Source organism: Drosophila miranda, chromosome 3, assembly GCF_003369915.1.
Source record: "Drosophila miranda strain MSH22 chromosome 3, D.miranda_PacBio2.1, whole genome shotgun sequence".
NCBI classification, from domain to species: domain Eukaryota; kingdom Metazoa; phylum Arthropoda; class Insecta; order Diptera; family Drosophilidae; genus Drosophila; species Drosophila miranda.
Window position 1 is genome coordinate 1,960,052 of NC_046676.1, and position 20,940 is coordinate 1,980,991.

General features: G+C 39.7%; 2 protein-coding genes and 1 long non-coding RNA gene across 7 annotated transcripts in view; 2 read left to right on the top strand and 1 right to left on the bottom strand.

The window, feature by feature from the left end:
• LOC117188472 (techylectin-5B-like) overlaps nucleotides 1-20,940 on the top strand; it is a 136,521-nt gene that overhangs the window by 53,459 nt on the left and 62,122 nt on the right. The gene's annotated exons all lie outside the window — the stretch shown is intronic.
• LOC117188473 (protein O-glucosyltransferase 2-like) lies at nucleotides 662-2,860 on the top strand. Of its 2 annotated transcripts, XM_033392392.1 has the most exons (4): nucleotides 662-877; nucleotides 930-1,845; nucleotides 1,897-2,323; nucleotides 2,384-2,860. In XM_033392392.1, exons 1-3 carry the CDS (start codon nucleotides 690-692, stop codon nucleotides 2,305-2,307), a joined length of 1,515 nt encoding a protein of 504 aa, XP_033248283.1. In that variant the 5' UTR covers nucleotides 662-689; the 3' UTR covers nucleotides 2,308-2,323; nucleotides 2,384-2,860. The 2 variants fall into 2 exon arrangements, with proteins under 2 accessions (XP_033248283.1, XP_033248284.1); XM_033392393.1 differs by lacking the exon at nucleotides 1,897-2,323 and having other exon boundaries at nucleotides 670-877.
• LOC117188474 lies at nucleotides 2,610-16,315 on the bottom strand. Its single transcript, XR_004472592.1, has 5 exons — nucleotides 11,988-16,315; nucleotides 11,554-11,759; nucleotides 7,196-11,492; nucleotides 6,798-6,967; nucleotides 2,610-6,736 (listed from the first exon to the last, which is right to left on the bottom strand). It is a non-coding gene; the product is annotated as an uncharacterized LOC117188474 (long non-coding RNA).

Here is a 20,940-nt window from a genome sequence, read left to right on the forward strand (position 1 = left end):
CCCATCGGAAAGCGCAATTGATTTGAAATACATGTAAAACTCATTTCATATTAATATAAGTATGCATGTTTATTTTAGGAAATATATTTTTTTTCTTATATCGTATATTTAAATATATAACATTTTAGTTCAAATCACTTTTTACATGTGATAAAAAAATAAGTCGAGAACCGACGGCATTTACATAATATGTGTATAATTCATTAAAGACCAGTCTAAAATATGGATAAGGTGCAATTTTTATTGTAATATTTAGTCTTTTGTAGTATAAATCAAAGAAATAACAGCTTTTATTTTATTTCCCACGCCCAAGTATCCCGCTCCCTTCCAATCTTTAAATATTTTGAGAGAAAGTGAATGCGTATATATGTACATTCAAATAAGCTGGAAGCAAAACAGAAACCCAGAACTCTATAAAAAGGAAAGAACATACAATTACATATTTTTGTGAAAATATATTTTGCGTTTTATACTAACCCATGCAAAGCGTTACGCCAAAGCCGAACACTGGGATTTATTTTTCTGTGTTAGCTGTTCGTTGTTTGAACTGGCGCATCTAGCTATGCATATACTGTATGGTTGGTGGCAGAACTATATATTAAAATCTATCGATATAACTCACATCTCTAGCCAAAAGATGCATCGGTTATTGTACATCGCTAACTCAAATTCTTTGTTTGTTTTTGCGAATGAACTACAAACAAATGTTTTCGCTTCAATACTGCGTAATCTCAACTTTTTTGTTGTTATCGAATTGTCAAAACCAAATAATAGATGTTGCAAAAACACAGGTGTGGGGGCCAGGACTCAAGCCTGACGATATTGTTCTGCCAGCTCGATATTTTTTTATTCACGCCATCGACAATACTGGAAAAAAGTTTGTAAGCCAAAATTATTGTCAAAAAAGTATTAATATAAATTATTCACAGAATTACGTCCATGACACATATAAATTTTCAAGTGAGCATCAATGGCTATTCCAAGGATGGGAAATGCAGATCAAATATAAATTGTATTGACCGCGAAGATGGATCTGTTATTGTTCGCTACACGATTGCGGATTTTTGCGAACAAGTGGAAATTAGTGTAAAATACAATTCTTCGCACGTGGCACAGTCTCCGTATTATATACAGAATAAAGTATATTCAGAGCGATGCTACTGCCCTCAGAACTTAGATATTTGGTTATTGAATAATAGATGTTCGGATTTTTCAAAAGAAAAACAGATATCTTGGGACTTGCATTTATTTAAACGCGTAAACTTTAGTGCCATTAGAGAGAATATATTAAAACGATATAACGCCCCTGAAAGTATTTCTTTATGCCACTATGTAATCAAACAGCAACAAATTTGGAGAAAATGTTTTGGCAAATATACTGGCTTTAAGATGTTTATGGATGCAACGTTATCAGCGCTTGCACGTGTAGTTTGGTTACCAGAAATGGAATTTTATTTAAATCTTGGTGATTGGCCACTTTCAAGAAAAGGTGGCCAACAAAGAACTTCAGGACCCTATCCCATATTTTCCTGGTGTGGAAGTGATGATAGTTATGACATTACGTTACCGACTTACGATATAACCGAGTCGACGTTGGAGAACATGGGACGAGTCATGTTAGATATGCTCTCAGTTCAGCAAACTGATATTCCATGGGACAACAAAGAAGAAATAGGGTTTTTTCGCGGTCGAGATTCCAGGCGAGAAAGGCTAAAATTAATCGATTTGGCGAGGAAATTTCCAGACTTGATCAATGCATCTATTACCAACTTTTTCTTTTTTCGCAATGAAGAACAAAAATATGGTCCCAGAGTGCCTCATATATCATTTATGGAGTTTTTCAGGGTATGTTAAAAAAAGCTTCGCTTTACTTTACACTCATAAATATATTTTTAGTATAAATATCAGCTGAATATTGATGGGGCAGTTGCAGCATATCGGCTACCCTATCTCCTTGCTGGTGGTTCCTTAGTATTCAAACAAGAATCACCCTACTATGAGCATTTTTATAGCAAGCTGCTGCCGTACAAACATTATGTGCCAATCAAGCGAGATCTTAGCGATATCATAGAAAAAATAAGATGGGCAAAAGACAACGACATACGTGCAAAGGAGATCGCTTTAGCTGCGCGGAAGTTTGTTGAGGAAAACCTTTTACCTCAGCACATCTATTGCTATCACATGACACTATTTAAAGAATGGAGCAATCGCCTTATATCGCCAGTCAAAGTTCTCCCAGATATGGAAAAACTAAGTTTAAGCTACTCATGCTCATGTGAAAAAGGCCAGAATAGGGATGAACTATAAGCTGTACATGTTTTAGGTACTTACAAAATTATACATTTAATTTATTGACGATTGACTTTTGCGATTCTTTTTTCAGGACGTTCAACCAATCAGATGAATAAGTAAATACATATATATACATCCATATGTATATGTACAGAAATCATTTTGTCACAAGATTTAATCATTCTTGAAATTAACAAAAACATAAACAGCTGCATAGTACATATCAATTTATTCAAATATTGGAACCCATATAAATATCCAGCGGACATTATTATAATTATCAATGCTACTTTGTTGGAAAAAATTGAGTTTATTTGACCAAAAACGTAGAATAGAGATAACAACTAGTGTTGGGCTACTCATTTTCGTACGTTAATATAGGCTTTATGAAGATGTACTGTATATATAATTATTTTATAATTCTATTTAACATCTACAGATGGTACTTTTAAACTTAAAAAAAATATTGGGGTTTATAATAACTTCAAAGAGAGCTATCGGATTTTAAAGTAACATGCCATTTTATATTTCTACAGAAAGAAAATAAACCTCTTCGTATTTAAAATCACACCAATGCCAGTAGATCACCCAAGACACCCGATACTCAACCTCTACTATTATGCTAATATAAAATATATTTTGTTCTTACCGAACATATTTCCGGTGTTAGGAATATAAAATAGAGAATTGGTTTTATACTTTTTTTAAATCACACGTTTGTAACGATTTTTCGGTAATTTTGATCAAACGTGAAAAAAAATTAAATTAGAATAGAACAAATTAATGGGATAAGGAAAGATCATGTTATTCTTAAACAAGCCTCAGGATTGGTTGCAAAAAAAATTTTAGTTCGAACTATACACCGCCTTATAAAGGAGATGGGCTTGCGAAAGGACACTTGCGAAAAAGTCACTTCTAAATAGTCAAATTAAGAAAGCTCGCTTAAATTGGTCTAAAGAAAAATAAAATTGTGTTGAATCTGAGTGGTCACGAAACATTTTGTTGGATGAGACTGATGGTAAAAATATGGGGATGCATATCTAAATATACAACTGAATCACTAATAATGATTAAAGGTATGGTACATACAAAAAAGTGGCCAGTTGTTGTGCCCAGTATGAAATCAATTGCTGAGAGGGAAAAAGATTCCATCTTTCAGGAATATTCTGTACCTTGTCATCATCACTCTGTCAGTGATTCTATGACGTTTTGGTATTATTGAAAATACATTCTAACTAGTTTCGATTATTTTTCTACGACAGATTACAATTTTGAAGCCGGAATGGGGCCTTAGATTGGCCATCTAACAGCCCCGACTTCAATCCGATAGAGAATGTCTAGGGCCTTATAGAAAATAAAATAACCTATTGGTTACAATTTTGTTTATGTTAAAGAAATCGTTTTTTTTTTTAATTTTAATTCATTTTTTTCCTCCGTTTGCTCAAATTACTACATGATGGTTGAACAAGGAGTTATTTGGAAATTTTTCGTTTAAATGTATGAACATGACATCAAAAAATGTAGTATTTAATTTGTCAGGAATTGATTTATTGACACTAAAAAAATTACACGAATCGGATAACATTTGGGGAATCTCCATGCCGCAGAAGTAAACAATTCATGAAATATCGGAGTCGGTGTAGTTCCTAGATCTTTTTGGGCCTTTATTCTATCAATATCCAAATTGGAAGCGACTGCATTCCACCGCTCTATGCTTTCATTCAATGGAACTAGATGTCTTGTATCGGTTCCAAGTATTACAGCTGCCAGTCTCTTGAACGGTGCTTCTTAGTCGAACGGTTAAATTTACCCGCGGCCCCTCGTTGCTGCCTTTTAAAAAAGCATAACGATCGCATCGTCAGATCAGTTTTCCTATCCTCACGAACTTAGTTCCTTCTCTTCTAATGTGTTAAAAGGAAGTTTCTTTATCAAAATATTTTGAATTCCTTTATAGTCGCATCCCATTCAAAGTCTCCACATTTCTCTTTCCCAATCGCCTCTGAATTATTGAATGAGAAATAAATGTGTCTAATGTCGGCACACCATGTCTCGAATGGTAAGATTTCAAAACAAGTGTACCTCGAGAGTACCTAGTTTTGAGTGATTAATCCTGGTAATGATTTACTATAAGACTACAAGAGCTGGAGCAAACACATTTTGTATCCGGACTCCTGTGATATCGCACTGTTACAAATGTATTTTATACGTTTTTCTCAAGACTCTAAACAGTTATACAGCTTCGTAAACAGTAAGTCTAGACCGTCCGCACACCCATCCTTGCTATCTTCAAATAATGATCACGCAATGGCCAATCTCTTTGCCAAATTTTCCTAAACTACCTACCAACAATCCGGAAAGCTACTCTGGTAATCCGTACCCATACGGTTTATCAAGGTGGAACGGCATCTTCAGCTTTTTGTATAGGAAGCGAGCTTTGCTTTTTGGTTTTCCCTTTTTAACGAGTTTAATATTCTCCTTACGGAGATACCATGCCAGAGTAATGGTTCTTAGGATTCACAAGTGTGCTTGCTGGGTAATGTCGACGTTGGTCGGAGCCATAGGTCCAGATAAATTTCAGCACGGAGTTGTACATGAGGACATTATAGTCCAAGATTAGGGAAGAGCGAACGCTTATTAGCCAGTGGAGATTACTTTCTTTTATTGTAAAATACTTCTTCTTGGCTTCTATGTGCTTGCGCCAGGTGAGCTGTCTGTCTAAATGGACGGCCAGGTAAACTACATCGTTACCTTGTGAGACGCGTGCATTGCTTAAAACCAAAAGAGAACAGCTTTGTTTGTTGAGACTCAACTAAAACCATCTCTCCACAGTAAATAGATGGCAGGCTAATTGGGCAGTTGCCTTTACTGGGCATCTGGAGCGACTAAGAATCGCGGTGTCATCAACAAACGTTGAGGTTGTTACCTGGTTACTTGTAGGTATATCCTCGGTGTACAAGACATGGAGGTCCGAGAACGCTGCCTTGGGGCACTCCAGCTTTTATTATGCGACCATTTGAGGTTGCCTCTCATCGCAAAGACTATTTTAGAGATTTGTGTTTTGTGAAAGCAGCTTTGTTATTTTGTACATAAGGCAGTCTAGGAATTCCAGGAATCGTGCCGTACAATATTTCCGTCAAATGCCGTATGAATCTCTGACGTGATGCGGTTGACCTGCTTAATCAGTCCTTTTCTCGAAAACCGAATTGGTATTATGGTATGGTACAATGTTGCTAGTTTGGATGTATGGGCAGATGCGCAGCAGGAGAACTTTTTCAAATATCATGGAAAAAACAAATAAGCAGGTCTGTTGCTCTGTACAACGATGGCTGCGTTTTGTCTTATCCTGGCTTAGTAATCATCAATATAATTGGCTTCTTCCATGTTTGGTGAAAGTACCAAAGTCTAGCGATTGCATCCAAAAGCTGCCAGATCTGTTGAACCGCACACCTAAGGAGTTCTATGATAATTTTCTGAGTTTATTTTGAGGAGCTAGTATTTTGCACCCCAGTTCGGCCCTTGAATTTCAAATTTAAATCAAAAAAATAAGAGCCTTCAGACTGCAGTATTGATGTGCTTTACTTCCGTACCAATAAAAATTATATCGAGAACTACTATTGGAACAATAGTGTTACCTTAAAATTATTCTATGTGACTTCAATGTCGGGATTTTTGGAAGTAATAATATATTTTAGGTTTGCTGCGAAATTGCTCCCCCGTTGAAGGATTCAAACTTTCAACCGAGGTCGGCTCGATTGGCAGGATGGCGATTTTGGAAATGGCTCTTTTGACCAGACCATTTTCTGCACGAATGACTGTTACTCTCCGATGCCGTCATCCACATAAATTGCGCTGTCGACTTGACCAGGTGGCCACCTGGTGCATTGTCCTCCTTCAGCAGCACGTTGCTGCCGACCGTTGCAAATCATATTGAGATGTCGCATTTCGTTGGCGAGCGATTCCTGACTTCTGATTTAAAATGGACCGCAAAATTTGATGCACACACTCACTTTGTAATAGGGCCATGATTTGGTCCAGAAGTTTAGGTCGCATGCGAAAGCAGCGCACGCATTTGTTGATGATATTCGATACAGACTTGAGGCCTCCAAAAGGCCAGTATCGCTTACGGAGCGTTGCTAGGAAAAATTGCAAACCGGCATGAAGAAATTTTAGATGATAATGTGTAATTATTTCTGCGGTGACTGAGTAGCGTTTAGGCTACAATAACGGATGCTTTGCTTCATATTCCAAGTCTGAGTTCTGAAGACGAACGCCGATGTTTAAGAGTCCCTTGGCATCCAATAATGGGCACAAAGAACGAAGGTTGCTTCTGTTGGAAGAGGCTTATTTAAACTGAGCGCATTGTATTCCTTGAGGAAGTGCGAAAGCTGAATTTTTTGTATAAATAAATGAGTTCAGCGCTTGATCTCATCTGAAGTGAGTGGACCTTTGGAATAAGATCATTTTAGCGATATAAATCTGTACACGTTTGGGAAAATACGGTGTACCTTCGATTCGAGCTATTGGACTGTATGAATGAGAGTCTATTGTGCCACAGCTGTGTGTCCAAAAGTTCCAGAGGAGTGCTTCCACGCGATAAAATGTACGTAGGCTTCAGCTGGGAGGCCAGATAATGCCAGGTCATGCTCTTCGTGCGCTCCAGGATTTCCGATATTCCCTGTTGGATACAAAGACGTTAATGTGGATGTAAAGAAAAAACTCTTTGCAATTCGGATCGGACAAATACGCGCGCACCATAAGCGGCTGTGCTGGCGTCGCGAAATCCATGCAGTTCATGTGTAGCCAGAGGAATCAGAAGGAAACGGGAAATTTGAAACTGCTAACAAATGAGAGCTGCGAAATGACTTTAATCCAGTCAAAGTGTAACGACTGCTTAGAGAAATACCTTCAACCTGGTAATGATGGGCGCGATCAATCCTAGAGGATCGTAGAATCTAGCTTTCATCGATAATACGCTGAGCCTTGTGACTGGTACTTCCGAAAAAATTGAAGAGCAGCCAATCAGAACTAGGGCATTATGCCAAACCTTCTCACAATCGGATTATCTTTCTCCTTTCAAGGCATCAGGATCGTTCGAGCATCATTTCCTGATTGGAAAGTTTTCCTATATCAGCAGCAGTTTTACTTGCTGGCGGATTCGAATGCCTTCTTCGATAGAGTCCCCTCCTCAGATTAAATCGTCTATGTAGAATGCTCGACAAATCTATGTGCAGCTAATAGAAAGGTAAGCTCTTCATCGTAGGTTAGCTGTTTCATTGCTCGAATTGCTAGAAACGAAGCAGTTTTAGTTCCATACGCTACTGTACTTCCTTATCTTTTCATTTTGAGCTTGATCCGAGCTTGATCTTTTAGAGCTTTGGTAGGTTATCCGCTATTCGAATTTGGCCGATGCAAATGAGATCGAAAAATTGTCCGGCAAGTAACAAATCTATTCTTTAGGATTTGAAAAACGTTGGATCCGCCAGCGCGATGTTTTTGGGGATATTCTATTCTGAGATATCTTATCCAAAGTAAGGTTGAATCCGTCATCGTACGAATGATGTGCAAAAAATTTTGTGCTGAATCTGTCACGTGACTGTGCTGAAATGTCAGCGGACATGTTAGAAAATAGGGTTGCTTCGTCTATACCAGATATGGAGACGGCTACATGATGAATTTTGAGTTGGAGTTGCTTAGCAAGACGAGCACTGATAAAGTTGAGCTGAAAACCAGAGTCAAGCAAGGCACGGCAAGGTATAAATACTCCTGAGTGGCTCTTAGCATGCCCACAGCAGGAAATTCGTGGTTTCAGGTATTAATACAAGCGTAGGACTGCGCAGTCGCCACCGCATCAATCTGCTGAAGCGGGTGTCATGTTGCGTAGCTGCTGTGTCCCTACATTCTTCAAGCCAGAGCTGTTCAGCTGCCAAGACCAGATGGAATCTTTTTCCCTCTCAGCAATTGATTTCATACTGGGCACAACAACTGGCCACTTTTTTGTATGTACCATACCTTTAATCATTATTAGTGATTCAGTTGTATATTTAGATATGCATCCCCATATTTTTACCATCAGTCTCATCCAACAAAATGTTTCGTGACCACTCAGATTCAACACAATTTGATTTTTCTTTAGACCAATTTAAGCGAGCTTTCTTAATTTGACTATTTAGAAGTGACTTTTTCGCAAGTGTCCTTGGCATTAAGCCCATCTCCTTTATAAGGCGGTGTATAGTTTGAACTAAAATTTTTTTTGCAACCAATCCTGAGGCTTGTTTAAGAATAACATGATCTTTCCTTATCCCATTAATTTGTTCTATTCTAATTTAATTTTTTTTCACGTTTGATCAAAATTACCGAAAAATCGTTACAAACGTGTGATTTAAAAAAAGTATAAAACCAATTCTCTATTTTATATTCCTAACACCGGAAATATTTTCGGTAAGAACAAAATATATTTTATATTAGCATAATAGTAGAGGTTGAGTATCGGGTGTCTTGTATCGGTTCCAAGTATTACAGCTGCCAGTCTCTTGAACGGTGCTTCTTAGTCGAACGGTTAAATTTACCCGCGGCCCCTCGTTGCTGCCTTTTAAAAAAGAATAACGATCGCATCGTCAGATCAGTTTTCCTATCCTCACGAACTTAGTTCCTTCTCTTCTAATGTGTTAAAAGGAAGTTTCTTCATCAAAATATTTTGAATTCCTTTATAGTCGCATCCCATTCAAAGTCTCCACATTTCTCTTTCCCAATCGCCTTTGAATTATTGAATGAGAAATAAATGTGTCTAATGTCGGCACACCATGTCTCGAATGGTAAGATTTCAAAACAAGTGTACCTCGAGAGTACCTAGTTTTGAGTGATTAATCCTGGTAATGATTTACTATAAGACTACAAGAGCTGGAGCAAACACATTTTGTATCCGGACTCCTGTGATATCGCACTGTTACAAATGTATTTTATACGTTTTTCTCAAGACTCTAAACAGTTATACAGCTTCGTAAACAGTAAGTCTAGACCGTCCGCACACCCATCCTTGCTATCTTCAAATAATGATCACGCAATGGCCAATCTCTTTGCCAAATTTTCCTAAACTACCTACCAACAATCCGGAAAGCTACTCTGGTAATCCGTACCCATACGGTTTATCAAGGTGGAACGGCATTTTCAGCTTTTTGTATAGGAAGCGAGCTTTGCTTTTTGGTTTTCCCTTTTTAACGAGTTTAATATTCTCCTTACGGAGATACCATGCCAGAGTAATGGTTCTTAGGATTCACAAGTGTGCTTGCTGGGTAATGTCGACGTTGGTCGGAGCCATAGGTCCAGATAAATTTCAGCACGGAGTTGTACATGAGGACATTATAGTCCAAGATTAGGGAAGAGCGAACGCTTATTAGCCAGTGGAGATTACTTTCTTTTATTGTAAAATACTTCTTCTTGGCTTCTATGTGCTTGCGCCAGGTGAGCTGTCTGTCTAAATGGACGGCCAGGTAAACTACATCGTTACCTTGTGAGACGCGTGCATTGCTTAAAACCAAAAGAGAACAGCTTTGTTTGTTGAGACTCAACTAAAACCATCTCTCCACAGTAAATAGATGGCAGGCTAATTGGGCAGTTGCCTTTACTGGGCATCTGGAGCGACTAAGAATCGCGGTGTCATCAACAAACGTTGAGGTTGTTACCTGGTTACTTGTAGGTATATCCTCGGTGTACAAGACATGGAGGTCCGAGAACGCTGCCTTGGGGCACTCCAGCTTTTATTATGCGACCATTTGAGGTTGCCTCTCATCGCAAAGACTATTTTAGAGATTTGTGTTTTGTGAAAGCAGCTTTGTTATTTTGTACATAAGGCAGTCTAGGAATTCCAGGAATCGTGCCGTACAATATTTCCGTCAAATGCCGTATGAATCTCTGACGTGATGCGGTTGACCTGCTTAATCAGTCCTTTTCTCGAAAACCGAATTGGTATTATGGTATGGTACAATGTTGCTAGTTTGGATGTATGGGCAGATGCGCAGCAGGAGAACTTTTTCAAATATCATGGAAAAAACAAATAAGCAGGTCTGTTGGTCTGTACAACGATGGCTGCGTTTTGTCTTATCCTGGCTTAGTAATCATCAATATAATTGGCTTCTTCCATGTTTGGTGAAAGTACCAAAGTCTAGCGATTGCATCCAAAAGCTGCCAGATCTGTTGAACCGCACACCTAAGGAGTTCTATGATAATTTTCTGAGTTTATTTTGAGGAGCTAGTATTTTGCACCCCAGTTCGGCCCTTGAATTTCAAATTTAAATCAAAAAAATAAGAGCCTTCAGACTGCAGTATTGATGTACTTTACTTCCGTACCAATAAAAATTATATCGATAACTACTATTGGAACAATAGTGTTACCTTAAAATTATTCTATGTGACTTCAATGTCGGGATTTTTGGAAGTAATAATATATTTTAGGTTTGCTGCGAAATTGCTCCCCCGTTGAAGGATTCAAACTTTCAACCGAGGTCGGCTCGATTGGCAGGATGGCGATTTTGGAAATGGCTCTTTTGACCAGACCATTTTCTGCACGAATGACTGTTACTCTCCGATGCCGTCATCCACAGAAATTGCGCTGTCGACTTGACCAGGTGGCCACCTGGTGCATTGTCCTCCTTCAGCAGCACGTTGCTGCCGACCGTTGCAAATCATATTGAGATGTCGCATTTCGTTGGCGAGCGATTCCTGACTTCTGATTTAAAATGGACCGCAAAATTTGATGCACACACTCACTTTGTAATAGGGCCATGATTTGGTCCAGAAGTTTAGGTCGCATGCGAAAGCAGCGCACGCATTTGTTGATGATATTCGATACAGACTTGAGGCCTCCAAAAGGCCAGTATCGCTTACGGAGCGTTGCTAGGAAAAATTGCAAACCGGCATGAAGAAATTTTAGATGATAATGTGTAATTATTTCTGCGGTGACTGAGTAGCGTTTAGGCTACAATAACGGATGCTTTGCTTCATATTCCAAGTCTGAGTTCTGAAGACGAACGCCGATGTTTAAGAGTCCCTTGGCATCCAATAATGGGCACAAAGAACGAAGGTTGCTTCTGTTGGAAGAGGCTTATTTAAACTGAGCGCATTGTATTCCTTGAGGAAGTGCGAAAGCTGAATTTTTTGTATAAATAAATGAGTTCAGCGCTTGATCTCATCTGAAGTGAGTGGACCTTTGGAATAAGATCATTTTAGCGATATAAATCTGTACACGTTTGGGAAAATACGGTGTACCTTAGCAAATGACTTGTAGAATTAACAAGTTGCCACACACAATTCGAGCTATTGGACCGTATGAATGAGAGTCTATTGTGCCACAGCTGTGTGTCCAAAAGTTCCAGAGGAGTGCTTCCACGCGATAAAATGTACGTAGGCTTCAGCTGGGAGGCCAGATAATGCCAGGTCATGCTCTTCGTGCGCTCCAGGATTTCCGATATTCCCTGTTGGATACAAAGACGTTAATGTGGATGTAAAGAAAAAACTCTTTGCAATTCGGATCGGACAAATACGCGCGCACCATAAGCGGCTGTGCTGGCGTCGCGAAATCCATGCAGTTCATGTGTAGCCAGAGGAATCAGAAGGAAACGGGAAATTTGAAACTGCTAACAAATGAGAGCTGCGAAATGACTTTAATCCAGTCAAAGTGTAACGACTGCTTAGAGAAATACCTTCAACCTGGTAATGATGGGCGCGATCAATCCTAGAGGATCGTAGAATCTAGCTTTCATCGATAATACGCTGAGCCTTGTGACTGGTACTTCCGAAAAAATTGAAGAGCAGCCAATCAGAACTAGGGCATTATGCCAAACCTTCTCACAATCGGATTATCTTTCTCCTTTCAAGGCATCAGGATCGTTCGAGCATCATTTCCTGATTGGAAAGTTTTCCTATATCAGCAGCAGTTTTACTTGCTGGCGGATTCGAATGCCTTCTTCGATAGAGTCCCCTCCTCAGATTAAATCGTCTATGTAGAATGCTCGACAAATCTATGTGCAGCTAATAGAAAGGTAAGCTCTTCATCGTAGGTTAGCTGTTTCATTGCTCGAATTGCTAGAAACGAAGCAGTTTTAGTTCCATACGCTACTGTACTTCCTTATCTTTTCATTTTGAGCTTGATCCGAGCTTGATCTTTTAGAGCTTTGGTAGGTTATCCGCTATTCGAATTTGGCCGATGCAAATGAGATCGAAAAATTGTCCGGCAAGTAACAAATCTATTCTTTAGGATTTGAAAAACGTTGGATCCGCCAGCGCGATGTTTTTGGGGATATTCTATTCTGAGATATCTTATCCAAAGTAAGGTTGAATCCGTCATCGTACGAATGATGTGCAAAAAATTTTGTGCTGAATCTGTCACGTGACTGTGCTGAAATGTCAGCGGACATGTTAGAAAATAGGGTTGCTTCGTCTATACCAGATATGGAGACGGCTACATGATGAATTTTGAGTTGCAGTTGCTTAGCAAGACGAGCACTGATAAAGTTGAGCTGAAAACCAGAGTCAAGCAAGGCACGGCAAGGTATAAATACTCCTGAGTGGCTCTTAGCATGCCCACAGCAGGAAATTCGTGGTTTCAGGTATTAATACAAGCGTAGGACTGCGCAGTCGCCACCGCATCAATCTGCTGAAGCGGGTGTCATGTTGCGTAGCTGCTGTGTCCCTACATTCTTCAAGCCAGAGCTGTTCAGCTGCCAAGACCAGATGGAATCTTTTTCCCTCTCAGCAATTGATTTCATACTGGGCACAACAACTGGCCACTTTTTTGTATGTACCATACCTTTAATCATTATTAGTGATTCAGTTGTATATTTAGATATGCATCCCCATATTTTTACCATCAGTCTCATCCAACAAAATGTTTCGTGACCACTCAGATTCAACACAATTTGATTTTTCTTTAGACCAATTTAAGCGAGCTTTCTTAATTTGACTATTTAGAAGTGACTTTTTCGCAAGTGTCCTTGGCATTAAGCCCATCTCCTTTATAAGGCGGTGTATAGTTCGAACTAAAATTTTTTTGCAACCAATCCTGAGGCTTGGTTAAGAATAACATGATCTTTCCTTATCCCATTAATTTGTTCTATTCTAATTTAATTTTTTTTCACGTTTGATCAAAATTACCGAAAAATCGTTACAAACGTGTGATTTAAAAAAAGTATAAAACCAATTCTCTATTTTATATTCCTAACACCGGAAATATTTTCGGTAAGAACAAAATATATTTTATATTAGCATAATAGTAGAGGTTGAGTATCGGGTGTCTTGTATCGGTTCCAAGTATTACAGCTGCCAGTCTCTTGAACGGTGCTTCTTAGTCGAACGGTTAAATTTACCCGCGGCCCCTCGTTGCTGCCTTTTAAAAAAGAATAACGATCGCATCGTCAGATCAGTTTTCCTATCCTCACGAACTTAGTTCCTTCTCTTCTAATGTGTTAAAAGGAAGTTTCTTCATCAAAATATTTTGAATTCCTTTATAGTCGCATCCCATTCAAAGTCTCCACATTTCTCTTTCCCAATCGCCTCTGAATTATTGAATGAGAAATAAATGTGTCTAATGTCGGCACACCATGTCTCGAATGGTAAGATTTCAAAACAAGTGTACCTCGAGAGTACCTAGTTTTGAGTGATTAATCCTGGTAATGATTTACTATAAGACTACAAGAGCTGGAGCAAACACATTTTGTATCCGGACTCCTGTGATATCGCACTGTTACAAATGTATTTTATACGTTTTTCTCAAGACTCTAAACAGTTATACAGCTTCGTAAACAGTAAGTCTAGACCGTCCGCACACCCATCCTTGCTATCTTCAAATAATGATCACGCAATGGCCAATCTCTTTGCCAAATTTTCCTAAACTACCTACCAACAATCCGGAAAGCTACTCTGGTAATCCGTACCCATACGGTTTATCAAGGTGGAACGGCATTTTCAGCTTTTTGTATAGGAAGCGAGCTTTGCTTTTTGGTTTTCCCTTTTTAACGAGTTTAATATTCTCCTTACGGAGATACCATGCCAGAGTAATGGTTCTTAGGATTCACAAGTGTGCTTGCTGGGTAATGTCGACGTTGGTCGGAGCCATAGGTCCAGATAAATTTCAGCACGGAGTTGTACATGAGGACATTATAGTCCAAGATTAGGGAAGAGCGAACGCTTATTAGCCAGTGGAGATTACTTTCTTTTATTGTAAAATACTTCTTCTTGGCTTCTATGTGCTTGCGCCAGGTGAGCTGTCTGTCTAAATGGACGGCCAGGTAAACTACATCGTTACCTTGTGAGACGCGTGCATTGCTTAAAACCAAAAGAGAACAGCTTTGTTTGTTGAGACTCAACTAAAACCATCTCTCCACAGTAAATAGATGGCAGGCTAATTGGGCAGTTGCCTTTACTGGGCATCTGGAGCGACTAAGAATCGCGGTGTCATCAACAAACGTTGAGGTTGTTACCTGGTTACTTGTAGGTATATCCTCGGTGTACAAGACATGGAGGTCCGAGAACGCTGCCTTGGGGCACTCCAGCTTTTATTATGCGACCATTTGAGGTTGCCTCTCATCGCAAAGACTATTTTAGAGATTTGTGTTTTGTGAAAGCAGCTTTGTTATTTTGTACATAAGGCAGTCTAGGAATTCCAGGAATCGTGCCGTACAATATTTCCGTCAAATGCCGTATGAATCTCTGACGTGATGCGGTTGACCTGCTTAATCAGTCCTTTTCTCGAAAACCGAATTGGTATTATGGTATGGTACAATGTTGCTAGTTTGGATGTATGGGCAGATGCGCAGCAGGAGAACTTTTTCAAATATCATGGAAAAAACAAATAAGCAGGTCTGTTGGTCTGTACAACGATGGCTGCGTTTTGTCTTATCCTGGCTTAGTAATCATCAATATAATTGGCTTCTTCCATGTTTGGTGAAAGTACCAAAGTCTAGCGATTGCATCCAAAAGCTGCCAGATCTGTTGAACCGCACACCTAAGGAGTTCTATGATAATTTTCTGAGTTTATTTTGAGGAGCTAGTATTTTGCACCCCAGTTCGGCCCTTGAATTTCAAATTTAAATCAAAAAAATAAGAGCCTTCAGACTGCAGTATTGATGTACTTTACTTCCGTACCAATAAAAATTATATCGATAACTACTATTGGAACAATAGTGTTACCTTAAAATTATTCTATGTGACTTCAATGTCGGGATTTTTGGAAGTAATAATATATTTTAGGTTTGCTGCGAAATTGCTCCCCCGTTGAAGGATTCAAACTTTCAACCGAGGTCGGCTCGATTGGCAGGATGGCGATTTTGGAAATGGCTCTTTTGACCAGACCATTTTCTGCACGAATGACTGTTACTCTCCGATGCCGTCATCCACAGAAATTGCGCTGTCGACTTGACCAGGTGGCCACCTGGTGCATTGTCCTCCTTCAGCAGCACGTTGCTGCCGACCGTTGCAAATCATATTGAGATGTCGCATTTCGTTGGCGAGCGATTCCTGACTTCTGATTTAAAATGGACCGCAAAATTTGATGCACACACTCACTTTGTAATAGGGCCATGATTTGGTCCAGAAGTTTAGGTCGCATGCGAAAGCAGCGCACGCATTTGTTGATGATATTCGATACAGACTTGAGGCCTCCAAAAGGCCAGTATCGCTTACGGAGCGTTGCTAGGAAAAATTGCAAACCGGCATGAAGAAATTTTAGATGATAATGTGTAATTATTTCTGCGGTGACTGAGTAGCGTTTAGGCTACAATAACGGATGCTTTGCTTCATATTCCAAGTCTGAGTTCTGAAGACGAACGCCGATGTTTAAGAGTCCCTTGGCATCCAATAATGGGCACAAAGAACGAAGGTTGCTTCTGTTGGAAGAGGCTTATTTAAACTGAGCGCATTGTATTCCTTGAGGAAGTGCGAAAGCTGAATTTTTTGTATAAATAAATGAGTTCAGCGCTTGATCTCATCTGAAGTGAGTGGACCTTTGGAATAAGATCATTTTAGCGATATAAATCTGTACACGTTTGGGAAAATACGGTGTACCTTAGCAAATGACTTGTAGAATTAACAAGTTGCCACACACAATTCGAGCTATTGGACCGTATGAATGAGAGTCTATTGTGCCACAGCTGTGTGTCCAAAAGTTCCAGAGGAGTGCTTCCACGCGATAAAATGTACGTAGGCTTCAGCTGGGAGGCCAGATAATGCCAGGTCATGCTCTTCGTGCGCTCCAGGATTTCCGATATTCCCTGTTGGATACAAAGACGTTAATGTGGATGTAAAGAAAAAACTCTTTGCAATTCGGATCGGACAAATACGCGCGCACCATAAGCGGCTGTGCTGGCGTCGCGAAATCCATGCAGTTCATGTGTAGCCAGAGGAATCAGAAGGAAACGGGAAATTTGAAACTGCTAACAAATGAGAGCTGCGAAATGACTTTAATCCAGTCAAAGTGTAACGACTGCTTAGAGAAATACCTTCAACCTGGTAATGATGGGCGCGATCAATCCTAGAGGATCGTAGAATCTAGCTTTCATCGATAATACGCTGAGCCTTGTGACTGGTACTTCCGAAAAAATTGAAGAGCAGCCAATCAGAACTAGGGCATTATGCCAAACCTTCTCACAATCGGATTATCTTTCTCCTTTCAAGGCATCAGGATCGTTCGAGCATCATTTCCTGATTGGAAAGTTTTCCTATATCAGCAGCAGTTTTACTTGCTGGCGGATTCGAATGCCTTCTTCGATAGAGTCCCCTCCTCAGATTAAATCGTCTATGTAGAATGCTCGACAAATCTATGTGCAGCTAATAGAAAGGTAAGCTCTTCATCGTAGGTTAGCTGTTTCATTGCTCGAATTGCTAGAAACGAAGCAGTTTTAGTTCCATACGCTACTGTACTTCCTTATCTTTTCATTTTGAGCTTGATCCGAGCTTGATCTTTTAGAGCTTTGGTAGGTTATCCGCTATTCGAATTTGGCCGATGCAAATGAGATCGAAAAATTGTCCGGCAAGTAACAAATCTATTCTTTAGGATTTGAAAAACGTTGGATCCGCCAGCGCGATGTTTTTGGGGATATTCTATTCTGAGATATCTTATCCAAAGTAAGGTTGAATCCGTCATCGTACGAATGATGTGCAAAAAATTTTGTGCTGAATCTGTCACGTGACTGTGCTGAAATGTCAGCGGACATGTTAGAAAATAGGGTTGCTTCGTCTATACCAGATATGGAGACGGCTACATGATGAATTTTGAGTTGGAGTTGCTTAGCAAGACGAGCACTGATAAAGTTGAGCTGAAAACCAGAGTCAAGCAAGGCACGGCAAGGTATAAATACTCCTGAGTGGCTCTTAGCATGCCCACAGCAGGAAATTCGTGGTTTCAGGTATTAATACAAGCGTAGGACTGCGCAGTCGCCACCGCATCAATCTGCTGAAGCGGGTGTCATGTTGCGTAGCTGCTGTGTCCCTACATTCTTCAAGCCAGAGCTGTTCAGCTGCCAAGACCAGATGGAATCTTTTTCCCTCTCAGCAATTGATTTCATACTGTGCACAACAACTGGCCACTTTTTTGTATGTACCATACCTTTAATCATTATTAGTGATTCAGTTGTATATTTAGATATGCATCCCCATATTTTTACCATCAGTCTCATCCAACAAAATGTTTCGTGACCACCCAGATTCAACACAATTTGATTTTTCTTTAGACCAATTTAAGCGAGCTTTCTTAATTTGACTATTTAGAAGTGACTTTTTCGCAAGTGTCCTTGGCATTAAGCCCATCTCCTTTATAAGGCGGTGTATAGTTCGAACTAAAATTTTTTTTGCAACCAATCCTGAGGCTTGTTTAAGAATAACATGATCTTTCCTTATCACATTAATTTGTTCTATTCTAATTTAATTTTTTTTCACGTTTGATCAAAATTACCGAAAAATCGTTACAAACGTGTGATTTAAAAAAAGTATAAAACCAATTCTCTATTTTATATTCCTAACACCGGAAATATGTTCGGTAAGAACAAAATATATTTTATATTAGCATAATAGTAGAGGTTGAGTATCGGGTGTCTTGTATCGGTTCCAAGTATTACAGCTGCCAGTCTCTTGAACGGTGCTTCTTAGTCGAACGGTTAAATTTACCCGCGGCCCCTCGTTGCTGCCTTTTAAAAAAGCATAACGATCGCATCGTCAGATCAGTTTTCCTATCCTCACGAACTTAGTTCCTTCTCTTCTAATGTGTTAAAAGGAAGTTTCTTCATCAAAATATTTTGAATTCCTTTATAGTCGCATCCCATTCAAAGTCTCCACATTTCTCTTTCCCAATCGCCTCTGAATTATTGAATGAGAAATAAATGTGTCTAATGTCGGCACACCATGTCTCGAATGGTAAGATTTCAAAACAAGTGTACCTCGAGAGTACCTAGTTTTGAGTGATTAATCCTGGTAATGATTTACTATAAGACTACAAGAGCTGGAGCAAACACATTTTGTATCCGGACTCCTGTGATATCGCACTGTTACAAATGTATTTTATACGTTTTTCTCAAGACTCTAAACAGTTATACAGCTTCGTAAACAGTAAGTCTAGACCGTCCGCACACCCATCCTTGCTATCTTCAAATAATGATCACGCAATGGCCAATCTCTTTGCCAAATTTTCCTAAACTACCTACCAACAACCCGGAAAGCTACTCTGGTAATCCGTACCCATACGGTTTATCAAGGTGGAACGGCATTTTCAGCTTTTTGTATAGGAAGCGAGCTTTGCTTTTTGGTTTTCCCTTTTTAACGAGTTTAATATTCTCCTTACGGAGATACCATGCCAGAGTAATGGTTCTTAGGATTCACAAGTGTGCTTGCTGGGTAATGTCGACGTTGGTCGGAGCCATAGGTCCAGATAAATTTCAGCACGGAGTTGTACATGAGGACATTATAGTCCAAGATTAGGGAAGAGCGAACGCTTATTAGCCAGTGGAGATTACTTTCTTTTATTGTAAAATACTTCTTCTTGGCTTCTATGTGCTTGCGCCAGGTGAGCTGTCTGTCTAAATGGACGGCCAGGTAAACTACATCGTTACCTTGTGAGACGCGTGCATTGCTTAAAACCAAAAGAGAACAGCTTTGTTTGTTGAGACTCAACTAAAACCATCTCTCCACAGTAAATAGATGGCAGGCTAATTGGGCAGTTGCCTTTACTGGGCATCTGGAGCGACTAAGAATCGCGGTGTCATCAACAAACGTTGAGGTTGTTACCTGGTTACTTGTAGGTATATCCTCGGTGTACAAGACATGGAGGTCCGAGAACGCTGCCTTGGGGCACTCCAGCTTTTATTATGCGACCATTTGAGGTTGCCTCTCATCGCAAAGACTATTTTAGAGATTTGTGTTTTGTGAAAGCAGCTTTGTTATTTTGTACATAAGGCAGTCTAGGAATTCCAGGAATCGTGCCGTACAATATTTCCGTCAAATGCCGTATGAATCTCTGACGTGATGCGGTTGACCTGCTTAATCAGTCCTTTTCTCGAAAACCGAATTGGTATTATGGTATGGTACAATGTTGCTAGTTTGGATGTATGGGCAGATGCGCAGCAGGAGAACTTTTTCAAATATCATGGAAAAAACAAATAAGCAGGTCTGTTGGTCTGTACAACGATGGCTGCGTTTTGTCTTATCCTGGCTTAGTAATCATCAATATAATTGGCTTCTTCCATGTTTGGTGAAAGTACCAAAGTCTAGCGATTGCATCCAAAAGCTGCCAGATCTGTTGAACCGCACACCTAAGGAGTTCTATGATAATTTTCTGAGTTTATTTTGAGGAGCTAGTATTTTGCACCCCAGTTCGGCCCTTGAATTTCAAATTTAAATCAAAAAAATAAGAGCCTTCAGACTGCAGTATTGATGTGCTTTACTTCCGTACCAATAAAAATTATATCGATAACTACTATTGGAACAATAGTGTTACCTTAAAATTATTCTATGTGACTTCAATGTCGGGATTTTTGGAAGTAATAATATATTTTAGGTTTGCTGCGAAATTGCTCCCCCGTTGAAGGATTCAAACTTTCAACCGAGGTCGGCTCGATTGGCAGGATGGCGATTTTGGAAATGGCTCTTTTGACCAGACCATTTTCTGCACGAATGACTGTTACTCTCCGATGCCGTCATCCACAGAAATTGCGCTGTCGACTTGACCAGGTGGCCACCTGGTGCATTGTCCTCCTTCAGCAGCACGTTGCTGCCGACCGTTGCAAATCATATTGAGATGTCGCATTTCGTTGGCGAGCGATTCCTGACTTCTGATTTAAAATGGACCGCAAAATTTGATGCACACACTCACTTTGTAATAGGGCCATGATTTGGTCCAGAAGTTTAGGTCGCATGCGAAAGCAGCGCACGCATTTGTTGATGATATTCGATACAGACTTGAGGCCTCCAAAAGGCCAGTATCGCTTACGGAGCGTTGCTAGGAAAAATTGCAAACCGGCATGAAGAAATTTTAGATGATAATGTGTAATTATTTCTGCGGTGACTGAGTAGCGTTTAGGCTACAATAACGGATGCTTTGCTTCATATTCCAAGTCTGAGTTCTGAAGACGAACGCCGATGTTTAAGAGTCCCTTGGCATCCAATAATGGGCAC

Bases quoted from the DNA above. Each gene is read 5' to 3' on its own strand.
- LOC117188473 (XM_033392392.1), top strand. From the start codon at position 690: ATGAACTACAAACAAATGTTTTCGCTTCAATACTGCGTAATCTCAACT. The intron at 878-929 runs GTTTGTAAGCCA...AATTATTCACAG, and splicing joins ATCGACAATACTGGAAAAAA to AATTACGTCCATGACACATA. The intron at 1,846-1,896 runs GTATGTTAAAAA...ATATATTTTTAG, and splicing joins CATTTATGGAGTTTTTCAGG to TATAAATATCAGCTGAATAT.